The sequence below is a fragment of the Haliotis rubra genome, unplaced genomic scaffold, assembly GCF_003918875.1.
Source record: "Haliotis rubra isolate DU_JTF1 unplaced genomic scaffold, ASM391887v1 Scf888, whole genome shotgun sequence".
NCBI lineage: Eukaryota > Metazoa > Mollusca > Gastropoda > Lepetellida > Haliotidae > Haliotis > Haliotis rubra.
In genome coordinates, this window is record NW_025767621.1 from 277919 (window position 1) to 299426 (window position 21508).

The following is a 21508-nucleotide window of genomic DNA, read 5'->3' on the forward strand; positions in this document are numbered from 1 at the left end:
CAATTGCGAAGTTGCCAGTCAAAGGGACTTTTTGACACTTTTCAAATCATCCCCAAACACCAGATGTGTACTTTCTTTTGTAGATCAGTTTATTTTGTTTGTTGTTTAACTCTGCACACATTCCAGCTATATCAAGGCAGTCTGAAAATATATTTTGGCTAGACAACCCAGTGACTGATATCATGAGCATCGATCTACGCAGTTGGGATACGACGACATGAGTCAGCCAAGTCAGCAAGTTTCACCACCCGTCTGTGGCCTCTTACGACAAACATGTGTTGCTGAAGTTCAATTCTTACCAGGATCTTCTCACGTTCTGTCTTTCTAAAGTGGTTACAATGACAAGGCGGGCTATATAACGCCAATATAACGAAACTCCCGGAGCAACCTCATAGCCCCAAACTTTTGGGGTTTTGTTTGTTATTTTACGTCGCACGCAGCTGGAATAGCTTTATGGCGGTGGTCTACAAATACTTGTGTCTGGGTCAGACAATCTAATGATCAACATCATGAGCATCGATATAAGCAACTGGTATAGATGACATGTGTCAACCAAGGTAGCGAGCCTCTTACGACAAGCATGGGTTGCTGAAGACACGGGTCTTCGCTGATGTTCCAAATATGAATAAAGGTCAAATATAATACACATTCAACACCTTCCTTTGGCCCGGCCCGGCTGTTTATGTTAAAACGACCATTAACAAGGTAATGACTTCACTATTTTATTGTATATGGAACTATGTTTCTAGCCAACGATCTGCCCGGTGAGGGTACTTGGAATCAGCACGTGGTCCAGGATATGGACGACGCCATTGTCAGCCTCGATATCACTCTCGGTCAGGTGAGCCACGTGGTTCAGACGGATGTCGTTGTCTGGAGAACAAACAGGACAGAATTAGATTCTCCCATTCAATATCGGTGAGTTATATGACATCTGGTGCTTCAGAAGGTTGTCTTGCTCCCACCTCCACAACGTTCCTGCACTAAATCAGGGATGGTCACCAAGAAAATCCTTTGAACATTATCCTCGATTGTTGATTCAAACCCATCTTCGGGGCGGTGGGGCGGCCTAGTGGTTAAAGCGTTGGCTTGTAACACCGAAGACCCGGGTTCGATTCCCCATATGGGTACAGTATTTGAAGCCCATTTCTGGTGTCCCCTGCCGTGATATTGCTGCAACATTGCTAAAAGCGGCGTAATACCATACTCACTCACTCAAAACCATCTTCGTTCTGACTAGAAAACACTTTAACCCAAAAGCCATCTCACAGCCTATGCCATTATATCGTATTTTCACTCTCATTTGCGGAACATTCGTAAAATGAGAAATATCAACCGCATATTGATATTTCTGCAGTAAAGGTTTAGACATTGGAATGACATTGATTGTCTAATAACAAAGTTCTGTTTTGACTGTCTTTTTGGTCAAAGTTGATCAAATATTACATTCTATTCAATAACGGGTTGTCGATCCGGGGTGGATGTCTGTGACGTCATGACGTTGCCATCGTCCTTAATACAATATTCACTCATGCACTGCGATGTGTAAATCTGCATATATTTCTCAAAACAAGTTAAAGAGGAAGGCCGTGTGTCACTATATTCACCAGGCATCGCAGATTAACAATAGATATAAGATATGAAGAAATCTCACGTCCCTTTACTCACTGAGTAGTATATGTTAGATAGTTATCCTTAAGGTACTCACTGCTGATATCGACACCGATGTCGTGGCCGGTGTACAGGGATGTAACTCTACCGTTGCGGTCCAAACTTTTCAGGTGGATTGTTCCACGGTGCAGGTGGTAACGGACCAAGTCTGAAATCACATAACAGATGTGCAGTGAAACCAGCTAAATCTGGGGGTTATTCGATATAATATTATGATTAATGTACATGCTTGTCCAAGAAATGTCAACAATGCATAGCTGGAGGCTTGACGGTTACGTGCATTGTACATCTCTAGGTAAAGGGCAATACAGTCACACCTGGATATACCGCCCCTGGATATACCGCCAAACTGGTTATACCGCCATGAGTTGCCAGAACGGGTTTCCTCTCTTTATAATTCCCTGGACATACCGCCAAACTGGATATACCGCTACCGCCAAGCTCTTAGAGAACCTCTGTTCCAATTTCCTGGAGTTAACGCCAAGTTTGATCACCAAATCCATTGCATGTTGGTGCAATGCAAGAGTTAATCCTTTTCTTTTGGAGATATAGACAGCAATCAGACGCCTAATCTACTCCTGAGTGACTTCTTAGAGTGGTATTTTAGAAATTGGAAGTCAGATAGAACAAGTAAGTATATGGATGACAACTTCTTTTATTCAGGGCACGACGTTTCGATACAGGTTCTTGTATCGTGTTCAAGTAAGAAGTTGTCATCCATATACTTACTTGTTCTATACTCCTGAGTGATTACGTCACTGATTATGTCTGATATTTGTCTGTACGGATGGTAGCGGTATATCCAGGTTTAACTGTACATGCATAAACAACAACCACATGGTGCATGCTTACATATCACTCCAATATTTGATATATGCATACATATTATTCACAAGGGAAGTACATGCACGTGCAGGATTCACACGTGTGGAACATGCTTGTAGATCACCCAGACATGGGGTGTTTGTATATATATATGTATCTCTAAAAATGTAATACATGCACATACACTAGTCAAGCATATGTACACTTACATGCATCACTGAAGTAGTTCACGCGGAGAAGCATATACTCCAAGCACGTAATACACTCTTCAAAATAAGAAACGCATAAGCCATTTTTAGAAATATTTATTGCGTTAGTTTAAGAGCAATTATTGCATGTATTTTCAGTGGTAAACGAGGTGAAAATCCACACGTTCGCCAACACGACATTAGCCTTTATCGTGGTGTTTCTGTTTACTTAAGTCCACAAGATGGCGTCCACTTTGTATGGCCACCATTGGCAGCAATTACTGCCCGGCACCTTCTCGTCACAGACGGGATAAATCGACGAATTCTTCTCCACTCTTCCTGCAATGCAATGGGCAGTTGTGGAAGCGTCTTAGGCGTGTTTTGACGTTGACGTACACGTCGATCGAGTTCATCCCATGGGATTTCTATCGGGTTTAGATCTGGTGATCGGGAAGGCCATGGCAAGACACTAACGTTAGAATTGTCAAGGTAGCGGAACGTGACCTGTGCTGTATTTGAAGTAGCGTTGTCATGCTGGAACAAATCCCTCTGTCGGTTCATAATCGGAAGCATGTGAAGAGCAAGGACTTCGTTGATGTACCGATTTCCTCTCAACTTGCCCTGAACCACCACTAAATCAGATGTTTGTGTGCTGGATATCACAGCCCATACCATGACACTGTCTCCACCAAAACTGTCGATCTGTCGAATTAGGTGCAAAACCTTCATTTCTCCGACAGTAAACACGCTGTCTTCCGTGATTCATCACTGAATCAGACTCGCCTCCAGTTTCTAAGGTTCTAGTACTCTACGACACCACCGCTAGCGATTGCGCCAATAGATGTCGCTCTAAACAAGGAGCAACCCGGATGTAGCGGTCCTGGGTTTGGGTGGTAACTCTTGGACGGCCGCTTCAGGGGCGATCTTGGGCGGAATCGGTCTGCAAGAAACGATGCCAATGGGGAGATATGATGCTCTGATGAACGTTGAAATGTCGGGCAACTGCTACTCCCCAGCTTCAAGGCAGCCTATGGCGACGTTTCGATTGGCGGCACTCAGTCGTGGCATGCTGTTTTCCTTTCCTTTCCTTTCCTTTTCCAGGCAAAAGCGAATGACAAAATTAAACACAACGTTAGCTTTTTTATAGTGATCGATACCGTATGCTTTTCCGCTCTCTTGCACGTGCAGTTTGCTTTGCATGATTTTTTGGTGACGTTTTGGCGAATATTTCTCCAAAAGCTTCTTTTACAAGGAATCCTTTTTTTTAAATTGCCGCGTTGACGCGATGAAACTGTTACAATCACACAAAGATGACGTTTGGAAATAAATAGTATATTTGTATTGTTTTGCCGCAGCTATATGAGCCCAATATTCTCCAAATCACCTATGCGTTTCATTTTTTACAGAGTGTACATGACCTATTTCTAAAGTATGAAATACATGTATACAAAACTCACAAAAAGTGTGATACATGCACATACCTCACAAAAGTGTGATACATGCATATACCTCGTAAAAAGTGTGATACATGAATATACCTCACAAAAGTGTGATACATGCATATACCTCACAAAAGGTGTGATACATACATATACCTCACAAAAGGTGTGATACATGCATATATCTCACAAAAGGTGTGATACATGCATATACCTCACAAAAGGTGTGATACATGCATATACCTCACAAAAGGTGTGATACATGCACATACCTCACAAAAGGTGTGATACATGCATATACCTCACAAAAGTGTGATACATGCATATACCTCACAAAAGATGTGATACATGCATATCAATCACAAAAGGTGTGATACATGCATATACATCACAAAAGATGTGGTACATGCATATCAATCACAAAAGGTGTGATACATGCATATACCTCACAAAAGGTGTGATACATGCATATACCTCACAAAAGGTGTGATACATGCATATACCTCACAAAAGGTGTGATACATGCATATACCTCACAAAAGGTGTGATACATGCATATACCTCACAAAAGGTGTGATACATACATATGCATCACAAAAAGTGGGATACATTACCCAAGGGTGTGATACATGCATACACATCAACCAATCGCATGATACCTGATACATCACAAGAAGTGTGATACATATGTTACGATCATACAATTACACGCGCCTGCAATAAAGAAAATATATGGCTCAGAAATTTGTTTGTAATAAATAATCTTCATTCCAGTCATACCTGACAGGTAAGTAGGGTTCTGGAAGAAGCGATCAAGCTGTGACTGATCCAGCTTAGCAAAGGCATCATCACTGGGTGCGAACAGTGTGTAACGGTAGTTGCCTGAAAGAGTGAGTGAGTGTGGTCAAACTTTGTAACATTTCAGTCATATTCTAGCGATGAAGGACGATTTCTGTCTTTCCAGTACTTACTTCGGAAAATAGTTCTTAAAACTCTCATTCTTGAATTGTTTCCGTAGAGAAATCTAACTATATTTTTATGCATGTAATATTAGTTCAATTATGGGTACTTGGATATGCAATAAAAGGGTTAACACAGCGCCTTTGTAAACACCGTAATTACATCGACTTATCCACTGTTCGAAACAAGCGTTGTGTCGATATTGTACCATACCATTGATAGGAGACTTCCTTAATGAAGAGACCCATGAAGATCCGGGTTAGAATTGTTTTTCAGTAACTCATGCTTGTCATAAGAGGCAACTAACGGGATCGGGTGGTCAGGTTTGCTGATTTGGTTGACACATGTCATCGCATCAAACTATCGTAGATCGATGCTCATGCTGTTGATCACTGGATTGTCTGCTCCAGACTCGATTATTTACAGACCGCTGCCATATAGCTGGAATGTTGCTGAGTGCGGCGTTAAAAAATACAACCAACAAAATGTTAAACCGATCCTTTTGAAGACATAGAGCTCTAACATTTTCACTTGATACCAGCAGGCAAGGACATTTAAAGCAATACATTCCTATGTATTTAATAGACAATCCTTTCTTCACAGGAAATTCATGAATAGGAACTAAAGTGATTGTTTTAGGATTGATTTAAATGTGGATGACTACCTTTAAAATGTAGAAATATTGAACTAACCATAGGAATAGGTTGTGTTGAGCAGTCTGTCATAACGGACTTTGTCGACGGCCGACCTAAACTTGGACAGTTTGTAATCTGGATTTTCCAGAATACCGTAGATAGTACCCTCGGGCACATCCAGAACAGTGTCCAGAAGGTAGATGACACCATTATCAGTTTCAAGGTCGACAGCCACAGCTTTAGCATTGTTGAAATAAATATCCTGAAGATTTAAGTCGATATTACATGACATTACATCGCTTATATTAATATATGACGTTAAAGCTGTACGGTCAATTGCAAAGCTTTAATAACATTATATTGCTGATATTTTAAATTAAACTGTATCAAATGGATGACGTCATTTATTTTTCCAAGATAGATCTTGGAGTGTACACATGATAAACCCTAATTAAAGGTTCTGTTTTAACAGCAAGTCTTAGACTTTATGTAAAAGGGAAAAATCACAAACGGTCGTGACATTTGTTGACTCGTCAGTGCTTTAGCTACATTTTGAGTTGTCTGGTGACTACAAACAGATGCATTACATTCATCTTACAATTTAACGGTATCGGGTACACATGGGCGTGAATGTACACCCTGATATAGTTTCCTATATGCAATATTTATAGTGCCCTGAGTGTAATCATGAGTGAGTGAGGGAGTGTGGATGATTTTACACCGCTTTTTTTAGCAATAGTCCAAAAATATCACGGTGGGGGACTCCAGAAATGGGCTTCACACATTGTATCCATGTGGGGAATCGAACCCGGGTCTTCGGCGTGACGAGCGAACGCTTTAACCACTAGGTTACCCCATCGCCCCTTTAATCCTGAGGTTTCCATTGGTTAGTACTTTCATTTCCAGCTATATACCCCTTGGCCATGGTGCATTCATTGTAACACATTACACTCTATATACCACTTGATATATCCTCCGTTATGAACTGGTTCAATGTCCTGTCTGTACACTCTGATGTCATGTGCTGTGTGTATTGTTTACATTGCCCTGTATCTACAATAAGGTGTATTACTGAATCTACCCTGTGTGTACACGATACCGAGTCCAGTAATTTAACTTACTTTGAAATGTTTGTACACTCTGACGTATTATCTTGTGAAAAACATACATTACCCTGTATATAAACATCGTGATGCAGTGTACAGTGTGTATTACTTACATTGCTCTGTTTGTACACCCTGACGTATTATCTTGTAAAAAACTTACATAGCCCTGTATATAAATATCGTGGTGCCGTGTACAGTGTGTGTATTACTTACATTGCTCTGTTTGTACACCCTGACGTATTATCTTGTAAAAACATACATTGCCCTGTATATAAACATCGTGATGCCGTGTACAGTGTGTATTACTTACATTGCTCTGTTTGTACACCCTGACGTATTATCTTTTGTATCACTTACATAGCCCTGTCTATAAATATCGTGGTGCCGTGTACAGTGTGTATTACTTACATTGCTCTGTTTGTACACCCTGACGTATTATCTTGTAAAAAACATACATTGCCCTGTATATAAACTTACATAGCCCTGTATATAAACACCGTGATGCCGTGTACAGTGTGTATTACTAACATTGTTCTATTTGTACACCCTGACCTATTATCTTTTGTATCACTTACATAGCCCTGTATATAAACATCGTGATGCCGTGTACAGTGTGTATTACTTACATTGCTCTGTTTGTACACCCTGACGTATTATCTTTTGTATCACTTACATAGCCCTGTATATAAACATCGCGATGCCGTGTACAGTGTGTATTACTTACATTGCTCTGTTTGTACACCCTGACGTATTATCTTTTGTATCACTTACATAGCCCTGTATATAACATCGCGATGCCGTGTGTGTATTACTTACATTGCTCTGTTTGTACACCCTGACGTATTATCTTTTGTATCACTTACATAGCCCTGTATATAAACATCGTGATGCCGTGTACAGTGTGTATTACTTACATTGCTCTGTTTGTACACCCTGACGTATTATCTTTAGTATCACTTACATAGCCCTGTATATAAACATCGTGATGCCGTGTACAGTGTGTATTACTTACATTGCTCTGTTTGTACACCCTGACGTATTATCTTTAGTATCACTTACACAGCCCTGTATATAAACATCGTGATGCCGTGTACAGTGTGTATTACTTACATTGCTCTGTTTGTACACCCTGACGTATTATCTTTTGTATCACTTACATAGCCCTGTATATAAACATCGTGATGCCGTGTACAGTGTGTATTACTTACATTGCTCTGTTTGTACACCCTGACGTATTATCTTGTAAAAAACATACATTGCCCTGTATATAAACTTACATAGCCCTGTATATAAACACCGTGATGCCGTGTACAGTGTGTATTACTTACATTGCTCTGTTTGTACACCCTGACGTATTATCTTTTGTATCACTTACATAGCCCTGTATATAAACATCGTGATGCCGTGTACAGTGTGTATTACTTACATTGCTCTGTTTGTACACTCTGACGTATTATCTTTTGTATCACTTACATAGCCCTGTCTATAAATATCGTGATGCCGTGTACAGTGTGTATTACTTACATTGCTCTGTTTGTACACCCTGACGTATTATCTTGTAAAAAACATACATTGCCCTGTATATAAACTTACATAGCCCTGTATATAAACACCGTGATGCCGTGTACAGTGTGTATTACTAACATTGCTCTGTTTGTACACCCTGACCTTATTATCTTTGTATCACTTTACATAGCCCTGTATATAAACATCGTGATGCCGTGTACAGTGTGTATTACTTACATTGCTCTGTTTGTACACCCTGACGTATTATCTTGTGAAAAACATACATTGCCCTGTATATAAACACCGTGATGCCGTGTACAGTGTGTATTACTTACATTGCTCTGTTTGTACACCCTGACGTATTATCTTTAGTATCACTTACATAGCCCTGTATATAAACATCGTGATGCCGTGTACAGTGTGTATTACTTACATTGCTCTGTTTGTACACCCTGACGTATTATCTTTGTAAAACATACATTGCCCAGTATATATAAACACCGTGATGCCATGTACAGTGTGTATTACTTACATTGCTCTGTTTGTACACCCTGACGTATTATCTTTAGTATCACTTACATAGCCCTGTATATAAACATCGTGATGCCGTGTACAGTGTGTATTACTTACATTGCTCTGTTTGTACACCCTGACGTATTATCTTTAGTATCACTTACATAGCCCTGTATATAAACATCGTGATGCCGTGTACAGTGTATTACTTTACATTGCTCTGTTTGTACACTCTGACGTATTATCTTGTAAAACTTACATTGCCCTGTATATGAACATCGTGATGCCGTGTACAGTGTGTATTACTTTACATTGCTCTGTTTGTACACCCTGACCTATTATCTTTGTATCACTTACATAGCCCTGTCTATAAACATCGTGATGCCGTGTACAGTGTGTATTACTTACATTGCTCTGTTTGTACACCCTGACGTATTATCTTTGTATCACTTTACATAGCCCTGCATATGAACATCGCGATGCCGTGTACAGTGTGTATTACTTACATTGCTCTGTTTGTACACCCTGACGTATTATCTTTGTATCACTTACATAGCCCTGTATATAAACATCGTGATGCCGTGTACAGTGCATTATATTACTTACATTGCTCTTTTGTACACCCTGACGTATTATCTTTTGTATCATTTACTAGCCCTGTATATAAACACCGTGATGCCATGTACAGTGTGTATTACTTACATTGCTCTGTTTGTACCGCATCTGACGCATTATCTTTTGTGTCAATTATTGCTCTGTTTTGTACACCCTGACGTATTATCTTTTTGTATCAATTTACACAGCCCTGGTATATGAACATCGCGATGCCGTGTACAGTGTCTATTATTATACATTGCTCTGTTTGTACAATCTTTACGTGTTATTATCTTTGCATCATTTCCATAGCCCCATATATAAACATCGTGATGCCGTGCACAGTGTGTATTTACTTACATTGCTCTTGTTTGTACACACTGACGTATTATCTTTTATATCACTTATATAGCCCTGTCTATAAATATCATGGGTGCCGTGTACAGTGTGTATTACTTTACATTGCTCTGTTTGTACACCCTGACGTATTATCTTGTAAAAAAAACATACATTGCCCTGTATATAAACTTACATAGCCCTGTATATCAACACCGTGATGCCGTGTACAGTGTGTGTATTACTAACATTGTTCCCATTTGTACACCCTGACCTATTATCTTTTGTATCACTTACATAGCCCTGTATATAAACATCGTGATGCCGTGTACAGTGTGTATTACTTACATTGCTCTGTTTGTACACCCTGACGTATTATCTTGTGAAAAACATACATTGCCCTGTATATAAAACACCGTGATGCCATGTACAGTGTGTATTACTTACATTGCTCTGTTTTGTACACCCTGACGTATTATCTTTTGTATCACTTACATAGCCCTGTATATAAACATCGTGATGCCGTGTACAGTGTGTATTACTTTACATTGCTCTGTTTGTACACCCTGACGTATTATCTTGTAAAAACATTACATTGCCCTGTATATAAACTTACATAGCCCTGTATATAAACACCGTGATGCCGTGTACAGTGTGTATTACTTAACATTGTTCTATTTGTACACCCTGACCTATTATCTCTTTAGTATCACTTTACATAGCCCTGTATATAAACATCGTGATGCCGTGTACAGTGTGTATTACTTACATTGCTCTGTTTGTACACCCTGACGTATTATCTTTTGTATCACTTACATAGCCCTGTATATGAACATCGAACGCGATGCCGTGTACAGTGTGTATTACTTACATTGCTCTGTTTGTACACCCTGACCTATTATCTTTTAGTATCACTTTACATAGCCCTGTATATAAACATCAGATGCCGTGTACAGTGTGTATTACTTACATTGCTCTGTTTGTACACCCTGACGTATTATCTTGTAAAAACATACATTGCCCTGTATATAAACTTTACATAGCCCTGTATATCAACACCGTGATGCCGTACAGTGTGTACGTACTTTACATTGCTCTGTTTGTACACCCTGACGTATTATCTTTAGTATCACTTACACAGCCCTGTATATAAACATCGTGATGCAGTGTACAGTGTGTATTACTTACATGTCCCTTTTGTACACTCTGACGTATTATCTTTGTATCACTTACATAGCCCTGTCTATAAATATCGTGGTGCCGTGTACAGTGTGTATTACTTACATTGCTCTGTTTGTACACCCTGACGTATTATCTTGTGAAAACATACATTGCCCTGTATATAAACTTACATAGCCCTGTATATCAACAGCGTGATGCCGTGTACAGTGTGTATTACTAACATTGCTCTATTTGTACACCCTTGACCTATTATCTTTGTATCACTTACATAGCCCTGTATATAAACATCGTGATGCCGTGTACAGTGTGTATATACTTACATTGCTCTGTTTGTACACCCTGACGTATTATCTTGTGAAAACATACATTGCCCTGTATATAAACACCGTGATGCCATGTACAGTGTGTATTACTTACATTGCTCTGTTTGTACACCCTGACGTATTATCTTTGTATCACTTTACATAGCCCTGTATATAAACATCGTGATGCCGTGTACAGTGTGTATTACTTTTACATTGCTCTGTTTGTACACCCTGACGTATTATCTTGTAAAAACATACATTGCCCTGTATATAAACACCGTGATGCCATGTACAGTGTGTATTACTTTACATTGCTCTGTTTGTACACCCTGACGTATTATCTTTGTATCACTTTACATAGCCCTGTATATAAACATCGTGATGCCGTGTACAGTGTGTATTACTTACATTGCTCTGTTTGTACACCCTGACGTATTATCTTTTGTATCACTTACATAGCCCTGTATATAAACATCGTGATGCCGTGTGTGTATTACTTACATTGCTCTATTTGTACACTCTGACGTATTATCTTGTAAAACATACATTGCCCTGTATATGAACATCGTGATGCCGTGTACAGTGTGTAAGCTACTTACATTGCTCTGTTTTTTGTACACCCTGACCTATTATCTTTTGTATCACTTTACATAGCCCTGTCTATAAACATCGTGATGCCGTGTACAGTGTGTATTACTTACATTGCTCTTTTGTACATAATTCTGACGTATTATCTTTTGTATCACTTACATAGCCCTGTATATAAACACCGTGATGCCATGTACAGGTGTGTATTACTTACATTGCTCTGTTTGTACACCCTGACGTATTATCTTTGTATCACTTTACATAGCCCTGCATATGAACATCGCGATGCCGTGTACAGTGTGTATTACTTACATTGCTCTGTTTGTACACCCTGACGTATTATCTTTTGTATCACTTTACACAGCCCTGCATATGAACATCGCGATGCCGTGTACAGTGTGTATTACTTACATTGCTCTGTTTGTACACCCTGACGTATTATCTTTTCTGTATCATTTACATAGCCCTGTATATAAACATCGTGATGCCGTGTACAGTGTGTATTACTTACATTGCTCTGTTTGTACACCTGACGTATTATCTTTTATATCAATTTTATATAGCCCTGTCTATAAATATCGTGGTGCCGTGTACAGTGTGTATTACTTACATTGCTCTGTTTGTACACCCTGACGTATTATCTTGTAAAAACATACATTGCCCTGTATATAAACTTACATATAGCCCTGACGTATATAAACACCGTGATGCCGTGTACAGTGTGTATTACTAACATTGTTCTATTTGTACACCCTGACTCTATTATCTTTGTATCACTTACACAGCCCTGTATATAAACATCGTGAAGCCATGTGCAGTGTGTATTACTGCTACATTGCTTCTGTTTGTACACCCTGACGTATTATCTTTTTGTATCACTTACATGGCCCTGTATATGAACATCGCGATGCCGTGTACAGTGTGTATTACTTACGATTGCTCTGTTTGTACACCCTGACCTATTATCTTTTTGTATCACTTTACATAGCCCTGTATATAACATCGCGATGCCGTTAGTACGGTATGTATTACTTAAACATTTAGCTCTGTTTGTACACCCTGACGGTATTATCTTTGGTATCACTTCTTACACAGCCCTGTCTATAAACATCGTGATGCCGTAATTACGGCGTGTATTGCCCACATTTGCCTCTGTTTGTACGCCTGACGTATTATCTTTGAGTATCACTTACATAGCCCTGTCTATAAACATCGTGATGCCGTGTACAGTGTGTATTATTTACATTTGCTCTGTTTGTACACCCTGAAATTATTATCTTTAGGTATCAATTTCTATACATTATCTGTATATAAACGTCGTGATGCCGTGTACGGTGTGGTATTACTTACATTGCTCTGTTTGTACATCCTGACCTATTATCTTTGTATCAATTTACATGGCCCTGTATATAAACATCGCGTGATGCCGTGTACAGTGTGTATTACTTACATTGCTCTGTTTGTACGCCCTGACGTATTATCTTGTAAAAACATACATTTGCCCTGTATATAAAAACTTACATGGCCTATTATTATATCAACGCACCGTGATGCCGCACACGGTGTACATTACTATTCCTCTATTTGTACACCCTGACTCTATTATCTTTTGTATCACTTACACAGCCCTGTATATAAACATCGTGAAGCCATGTGCAGTGTGTATATTACTTTACATTGCCATGTTTGTACACCCTGACGTATTATCTTTTATCACTTACATAGCCCTGTATATAAACACCGTGATGCCATGTACGGTGTGTATTACTTCACATTGCTCTGTTTTGTACACCCCTGACGCATTATCTTTTGTATCACTCGCGCATAGCCCTGCATATGAACATCATGATGCCGTGTACAGTGTGTATTACTTTACATTGCTCTGTTTGTACACCCTGACGTGTTATCTTTCGTATCACTCTACACACAGCCCTGCATGTATGAACATCGCGATGCCGTGTGTACAGTGTGTAATACTTACATTGCTCTGTTTGTACGCACCCTGACGTATTATCTTTTTAATATCCATTTCACATAGCCCTGTATATAAACATCGTGATGCTGTGTACAAGGTGTATATTACTTAAGTACATTGCTCTTGTTTGTACCACCCTGACGTATTATCTTTATATCACTCTATATAGCCCACTGTCTATAAATATCGTCGTGGTGCCGTGTACAGTGTGTATTAATTTTTACATTGCTCCTTGTTTGTACACCCTGACGTATTATCTTGTAAAAACATACTGCATTGCCCTGTATATAAACTTACATAGCCCTGTATATAAACACCGTGATGCCGTGTACAGTGTGTATTACTAACATTGTTCTGTTTGTGTACACCCTGACCTATTATCTTTGTATCACTTACATAGCCCGCAATGTATATAAACATCGTGATGCCGTGTACAGTGTCGCATTACTTACATTGCTCTGTTTGTACACCCTGACGTATTATCTTTGTATCACTTTACATGCCAGCCCTGTATATGAACATCGCTTATCGATGCGTGTACAGTGTAGTATTTACATTTATCTGTTTGTACACCCTGACCTATTATCTTTTTTATCACTTTACATAGCCCTGTATATAACATCGCGATGCCGTGTACAGTATGTATTACTTACATTGCTCTGTTTGTACACCCTGACGTATTATCTTTAGGTATCACTTACACAGCCCTGTCTATAAACATCGTGATGCCGTGTTACAGCGTGTTATTACATTACATTTGTTTGTACACCCTGACGTATTATCTTTAGTATCACTTTACATAGCCCTGTCTATAAACATCGCGATGCCGTACAGTGTGTATTACTTTTACATTGCTCTGTTTGTACACCCTGACCTATTATCTTTGTATCACTTACATAGCCCTGTATATAACATCGCGATGCCGTGTACATTATGTATTACTTACATTGCTCTGTTTGTACACCCTGGCGTATTATCTTTAGTATCACTTTCACACAGCCCTGTCTATAAACATCGTGATGCCGTGTACAGCGTGTATTACTTACATTGCTCTGTTTGTACACCCTGACGTATTATCTTTAAGTATCACTTACATAGCCCTGTCTATAAACATCGTGATGCCGTGTACAGTGTGTATTAATTTTACATTGCTCTGTTTGTACACCCTGAAGTATTATCTTTAGTATCACTTACACAGCCCTGTATATAAACATCGTGATGCCGTGTACAGTGTGTATTACTTACATTGCTCTGTTTGTACATCCTGACCTATTATCTTTTGTATCAATTCTTACATAGCCCTGTATATAAACATCGTGATGCCGTGTACAGTGTGTATTACTTACATTGCTCTGTTTGTACACTGACGTATTATCTTGTAAAAACATACATTGCCCTGTATATAAACTTACATAGCCCTGTATATCAACACCGTGATGCCGGGTACAGTGTGTATTACTAACATTGCTCTATTTGTACATACCCTGACCTATTATCTTTGTATCACTTACACAGCCCTGTATATAAACATCGTGAAGCCATGTGCAGTGTGTATTACTTACATTGCTCTGTTTTGTACACCCTGACGTATTATCTTTTGTATCACTTACATAGCCCTGTATATAAACACCGTGATGCCATGTACAGTGTGTATTACTTACATTGCTCTGTTTGTACACCCTGACGTATTATCTTTAGTATCACTTACATAGCCCTGCATATGAACATCGCGATGCCGTGTACAGTGTGTATTACTTACATTGCTCTGTTTGTACACCCTGACGTATTATCTTTTGTATCACTTACACAGCCCTGCATATGAACATCGCGATGCCGTGTACAGTGTGTATTACTTTACATTGCTCTGTTTGTACACCCCACTGACGTATTATCTTTTTGTATCATTTACATAGCCCTGTATATAAACATCGTGATGCCGTGTACAGTGTGTTATTTACTTTGATCTGTTTGTACACCCTGACGTATTATCTTTTATATCACTCTTATATAGCCCTGTCTATAAATATCGTGGTGCCGTGTACAGTGTGTATTACTTACATTGCTCTGTTTGTACACCCTGACGTATTATCTTGTAAAAAACATACATTGCCCTGTATATAAACTTACATAGCCCTGTATATAAACACCGTGATGCCGTGTACAGTGTGTATTACTAACATTGTTCTATTTGTACACCCTGACCTATTATCTTTTGTATCACTTACATAGCCCTGTATATAAACATCGTGATGCCGTGTACAGTGTGTATTACTTACATTGCTCTGTTTGTACACCCTGACGTATTATCTTTTGTATCACTTACATAGCCCTGTATATGAACATCGCGATGCCGTGTACAGTGTGTATTACTTACATTGCTCTGTTTGTACACCCTGACGTATTATCTTTTGTATCACTTAACATAGCCCTGTATATAACATCGCGATGCCGTGTGTGTATTACTTACATTGCTCTGTTTGTACACCCTGACGTATTATCTTTAGTATCACTCTTACACAGCCCTGTCTATAAACATCGTGGATGCCGTGTACAGCGTGTATTACTTACATTGCTCTGTTTGTACACCCTGACGTATTATCTTTAAGTATCACTTACATAGCCCTGTCTATAAACATCGTGATGCCGTGTACAGTGTGTATTACTTACATTGCTCTGTTTGTACACCCTGAAGTATTATCTTTTAGTATCAATTACACAGCCCTGTATATAAACATCGTTGATGCCGTGTACAGTGTGTATTACTTACATTGCTCTGTTTGTACATCCTGACCTATTATCTTTTTTGTATCACTTTACATAGCCCTGTATATAAACATCGTGATGCCGTGTACAGTGTGGTATTACTTCACATTGCTCTGTTTGTACACCCTGACGTATTATCTTGTAAAGACATACATTGCCCTGTATATATAAACTTACATAGCCCTGTATATCAACACCGTGATGCCGGGTACAGTGTTATTGATTACTAACATTGCTCTATTTGTACACCCCCTGACCTATTATCTTTTTGTATCCTTACACAGCCCTGTATATAAACATCGTGAAATACATGTGCAGTGTGTATTACTTACATTGCTCTGTTTGTACACCCTGACACATTATCTTTTGTATCCTTACATAGCCCTGTATATAAAACATCGTGATGCCGTGTTACGGTGTGTATTACTTACATTGCTCTGTTTGTACACCCTGACGTATTATCTTTGGTATCACTTACACAGCCCTGTGTATATAAACATCGTGATGCGGTTAAGTACAGTGTGTATTACTTACATGTCCTTTTGTACACGCTCTGACGTATTATCTTTTTAGTATGCTTACATGGCTGTCTATAAATATCGTGGTGCCGTGTACAGTGTGTATTATACGTTGTCTCTGTTGTACACCCTGACGTATTATCTTGTAAAAACATACATTGCCCTGTATATAAAACTTACATAGCCCTGTATATGAACAGCGTGATGCCGTGTACAGTGTGTATTACTAACATTGCTCTGTTTGTACACCCTGACCTATTATCTTTTGTATCACTTACATAGCCCTGTAGATAAACATCGGCCCGATGCCGTGTACGGTGTGTATTACTTACATTGCTCTGTTTGTACACCCTGACGTATTATCTTGTGAAAACATACATTGCCCTGTATATAAACACCGTGATGCCATGTACAGTGTGTATTGCCACGTTGCTCTGTTTGTACACCCTGACGTATTATCTTTTTTGTATCACTTACATAGCCCTGTATATAAACATCGTGATGCCGTGTACAGTGTGTATTACTTTACATTGCTCTGTTGTACACCCTGACGTATTATCTTGTAAAAACATACATTGCCCTGTATATAAACACCGTGATGCCATGTACAGTGTGTATTACTTACATTGCTCTGTTTGTACACCTGACGTATTATCTTTTGTATCCTTCTTACATAGCCCTGTATATAAACATCGTGATGCCGTGTGTGTATTGCTTACATTTGCTCTATTTGTACACTCTGACGTATTATCTTGTAAAAAACATACATTGCCCTGTATATGAACATCGGCTGATGCCGTGTACAGTGTGTATTACTTACATTGCTCTGTTTGTACACCCTGACCTATTATCTTTTGTATCACTTACATGGCCCTGTCTATAAACATCGTGATGCCGTGTACAGTGTGTATTACTTACATTGTTCTGTTTTGTACACCCCAGACCTATTATCTTTGTATCACTTACATAGCCCTGCATATGAACATCGCGATGCCGTGTACAGTGTGTATTACTTACATTGCTCTGTTTGTACACCCTGACGTATTATCTTTTTGTATCACTTACATAGCCCTGTATATAAACATCGTTGATGCCGTGTACAGTGTGTATTACTTACATTGCTCTTTTTTACACCCTGACGTATTATCTTTTGTATCCTTACATAGCCCTGTATATAAACACCGTGATGCCATGTACAGTGTGTATTACTTACATTGCTCTGTTTGTACACCCTGACGTATTATCTTTTTTTGTATCACTTACACAGCCCTGCATATGAACATCGCGATGCCGTGTACAGTGTGTATTACTTACATTGCTCTGTTTGTACACCCTGACCTATTATCTTTTGTATCCTTACACAGCCCTGCATATGAACATCGCGATGCCGTGTACAGTGTGTGTATTACTTACATTGCTCTGTTTGTACACCCTGACGTATTATCTTTTGTATCATTTACATAGCCCTGTATATAAACATCGTGATGCCGTGTACAGTGTGTATTACTTTACATTGCTCTGTTTGTACACCCTGACGTATTATCTTTTATATCACTTATATAGCCCTGTCTATAAATATCGTGGTGCCGTTATTACGAGTGTGTATTACTTACATTGCTCTGTTTGTACACCTGACGTATTATCTTGTAAAACATACATTGCCCTGTATATAAACACCGTGATGCCATGTACGCAGTGTGTATTACTTACATTGCTCTGTTTGTACACCCTGACGTATTATCTTTTGTATCACTTACATAGCCCTGTATATAAACATCGTGATGCCGTGTACAGTGTGTATTACTTACATTGCTCTGTTTGTACACCCCCTGACCTATTATCTTTTGTATCACTTACATAGCCCTGTATATAAACATCGTGATGCCGTGTGTATTATTACTTACATTGCTCTATTTGTACACTCCTGACGTATTATCTTGTAAAAACATACATTGCCCTGTATATGAACATTGTGATGCCGTGTACGGTGTGTATTACTTACATTGCTCTGTTTGTACACCCTGACCTATTATCTTTTTTTTGTATCACTTACATAGCCCTGTCTATAAACATCGTGATGCCGTGTACAGTGTGTATTACTTACATTGCTCTGTTTGTACACCCTGACCTATTATCTTTTTTATCATATCTTATATAGCCCTGCATATGAACATCGCGATGCCGTGTACAGTGTGTATTACTTACATTTCTCTGTTTGTACACCCTGACGTATTATCTTTTGTATCCTTACATAGCCCTGTATATAAACATCATTGATGCCGTGTACAGTGTGTATTACTTACATTGCTCTGTTTGTACACCCTGACGTATTATCTTTTGTATCCCACTACATAGCCCTGTATATAAACACCGTGATGCCATGTACGCAGAATTAATTAGTATTGCTTTACATTGCTCTGTTTGTACACCCTGACGTATTATCTTTTATATCACTTACATGGCCCTGCATATGAACATCGCGATGCCGTGTACGGTGTGTATTACTTACATTGCTCTGTTTGTACACCCTGACGTATTATCTTTTGTATCACTTACACAGCCCTGCATACTGAACATCGCGATGCCGTGTACACGGTGTGTATTACCCACATTGCTCTGTTTGCACCCTGACGTATTATCTTTTTTGTATCATTTACATAGCCCTGTATATAAAACATCGTGATGCCGTGTACAGTGTGTATTACTTTACATTGCTCTGTTTGTACACCCTGACGTATTATCTTTATATCATATATAGCCCTGTCTATAAATATCGTGGTTGCCGTGTACGGTGTGTGATTGCTTACATTTGCTCTGTTTGTACACCCTGGTATTATCTTTTATATCACTTATATGGCCCTGCATATAAACGTATCGTGGTGCCGTTGTGCAGTGTGTATTACTTACATTGCTCTGTTTGTACACTCTGACGTATTATCTTTTTATATCACTTATATATAGCCCTGTATATAAACATCCCTTTATGCCGTGTGCAGTGTGTATTACTTACATTGCCCTGTTTGGCGTACATCCTGATGGCGTGGCCAGTGGGACTATGGACGATCCGGCCTGACTGGATGTCCCAGCTGAAGATCTCTCCTTGCGGGACGTGATGCTTGAGGAGTGTTTTGCCAGGTCATTGGTGTCAGCGAAGGTAGCGTTGAGATCATCTTTAGGGATAGCGTCAAACGCTGGATTAAAGTGGAGCGAGGAGATGGTGAAGGGACCTTTGAAGAAAATAAATTAGCATTGATTAGATTAATGCATTCTACTGTGCCAAGGATGTGCTTCATTATGTATGATTGATTTGGTTATGCATATATACTACCCAGTAACACTTTAGTTCCCTATTACCTAAGTTTTGTGCATCTCTTCAAATGCATAACTTTGAAACATATTTTGCGAGTTCATGTCATACCTTTAGTACATGCAATAAGCACTGTATTTAAAGGCGTCCATTTTATTTATTTATGCATTCCAATCGTTCTCATAAAGTCTTGTCACGACTTCATACACCTGAATACCGTCATGCTTGGTTCTTGGAATGTCTGTCTGGGCCAATTTGATCATGAAGGTAGCCTAGTGACTAAAGTGTTCGCTCGTTACGCCGAAGAAGGCCGCATCGATTCCCCCATGAGTACAATGTGTGAAGCCCAGCATTTCACTCTGATTATGAAGAACAATTTTCTACATTTTACAAGAACATCGAATGTACAACCTGAATGCCAAACATTCCCACGGCACTGTCATACCTGGTCCTTTGAGAGATGGCTTCAAGAGATACAGCTTTAGTTATCAGATCCGCCAGCTGGAAGTGTTCCCGTGTGCCCGCTAAATCATCCACCAAATTTGGCAAACAATGGGCAACACTTGCTACAAAAGCCAAACAACCACCCGCATCATCTTGAAGGAAGGTGCCGAAAAGTTGAAGCAACTTATAAAAGGCAGCCGGCTATGAAATTTCATAAAGCAAAAGCAAGGGGCTTGTACGTTTCCTCCAGATAGAGGAGTTATATAACCTACTTATTACTACGCATGCGTATCTTTGACCACAGTCATTTTGAGTACGAGGTCGCAGACTCGGGTATCGCGTGGGTCCACGCGTTAATCTGCAGCTGACCAAATCTAACCACCAAATGTTGGAGTCTCAGGAATGACTTTCAAATTAGGCATGAGTCCGCACCTTCTTATCATACTGGTATGTGCTTGCAGTTCTACACGTAGATAACTCTATTTTAGAGCACGAAGGCTATTACTAAATAATGCATTCAGACACAGGATGGTCAAGATTAGTTTCAAAATTGCAAGTAATGCAATTTTCCATTTGATTAGTGAGTGAGTGAGTTAGTTTTACGCCGCACTCGGCAATATTCCACTGGTGGTCTGTAAATGGTGAGGTCCATA

General features: G+C 39.3%; 1 protein-coding gene across 1 annotated transcript in view; it reads right to left on the reverse strand.

Annotated features, from left to right (window-relative positions):
* Positions 1–708: 708 nt before the first annotated feature.
* LOC124263531 (transforming growth factor-beta-induced protein ig-h3-like) overlaps positions 709–21508 on the reverse strand; it is a 24704-nt gene continuing 3904 nt past the window's right edge. Inside the window, exons 3-6 of the mRNA XM_046698194.1 lie at positions 5776–5980; positions 4904–5005; positions 1709–1819; positions 709–873 (exon numbers count right to left, since the gene is read on the reverse strand). Of these exons, the coding sequence (XP_046554150.1) occupies positions 746–873; positions 1709–1819; positions 4904–5005; positions 5776–5980 (546 nt within the window). The 3' untranslated portion in view covers positions 709–745. The remainder of the gene's footprint in view (positions 874–1708; positions 1820–4903; positions 5006–5775; positions 5981–21508) is intronic.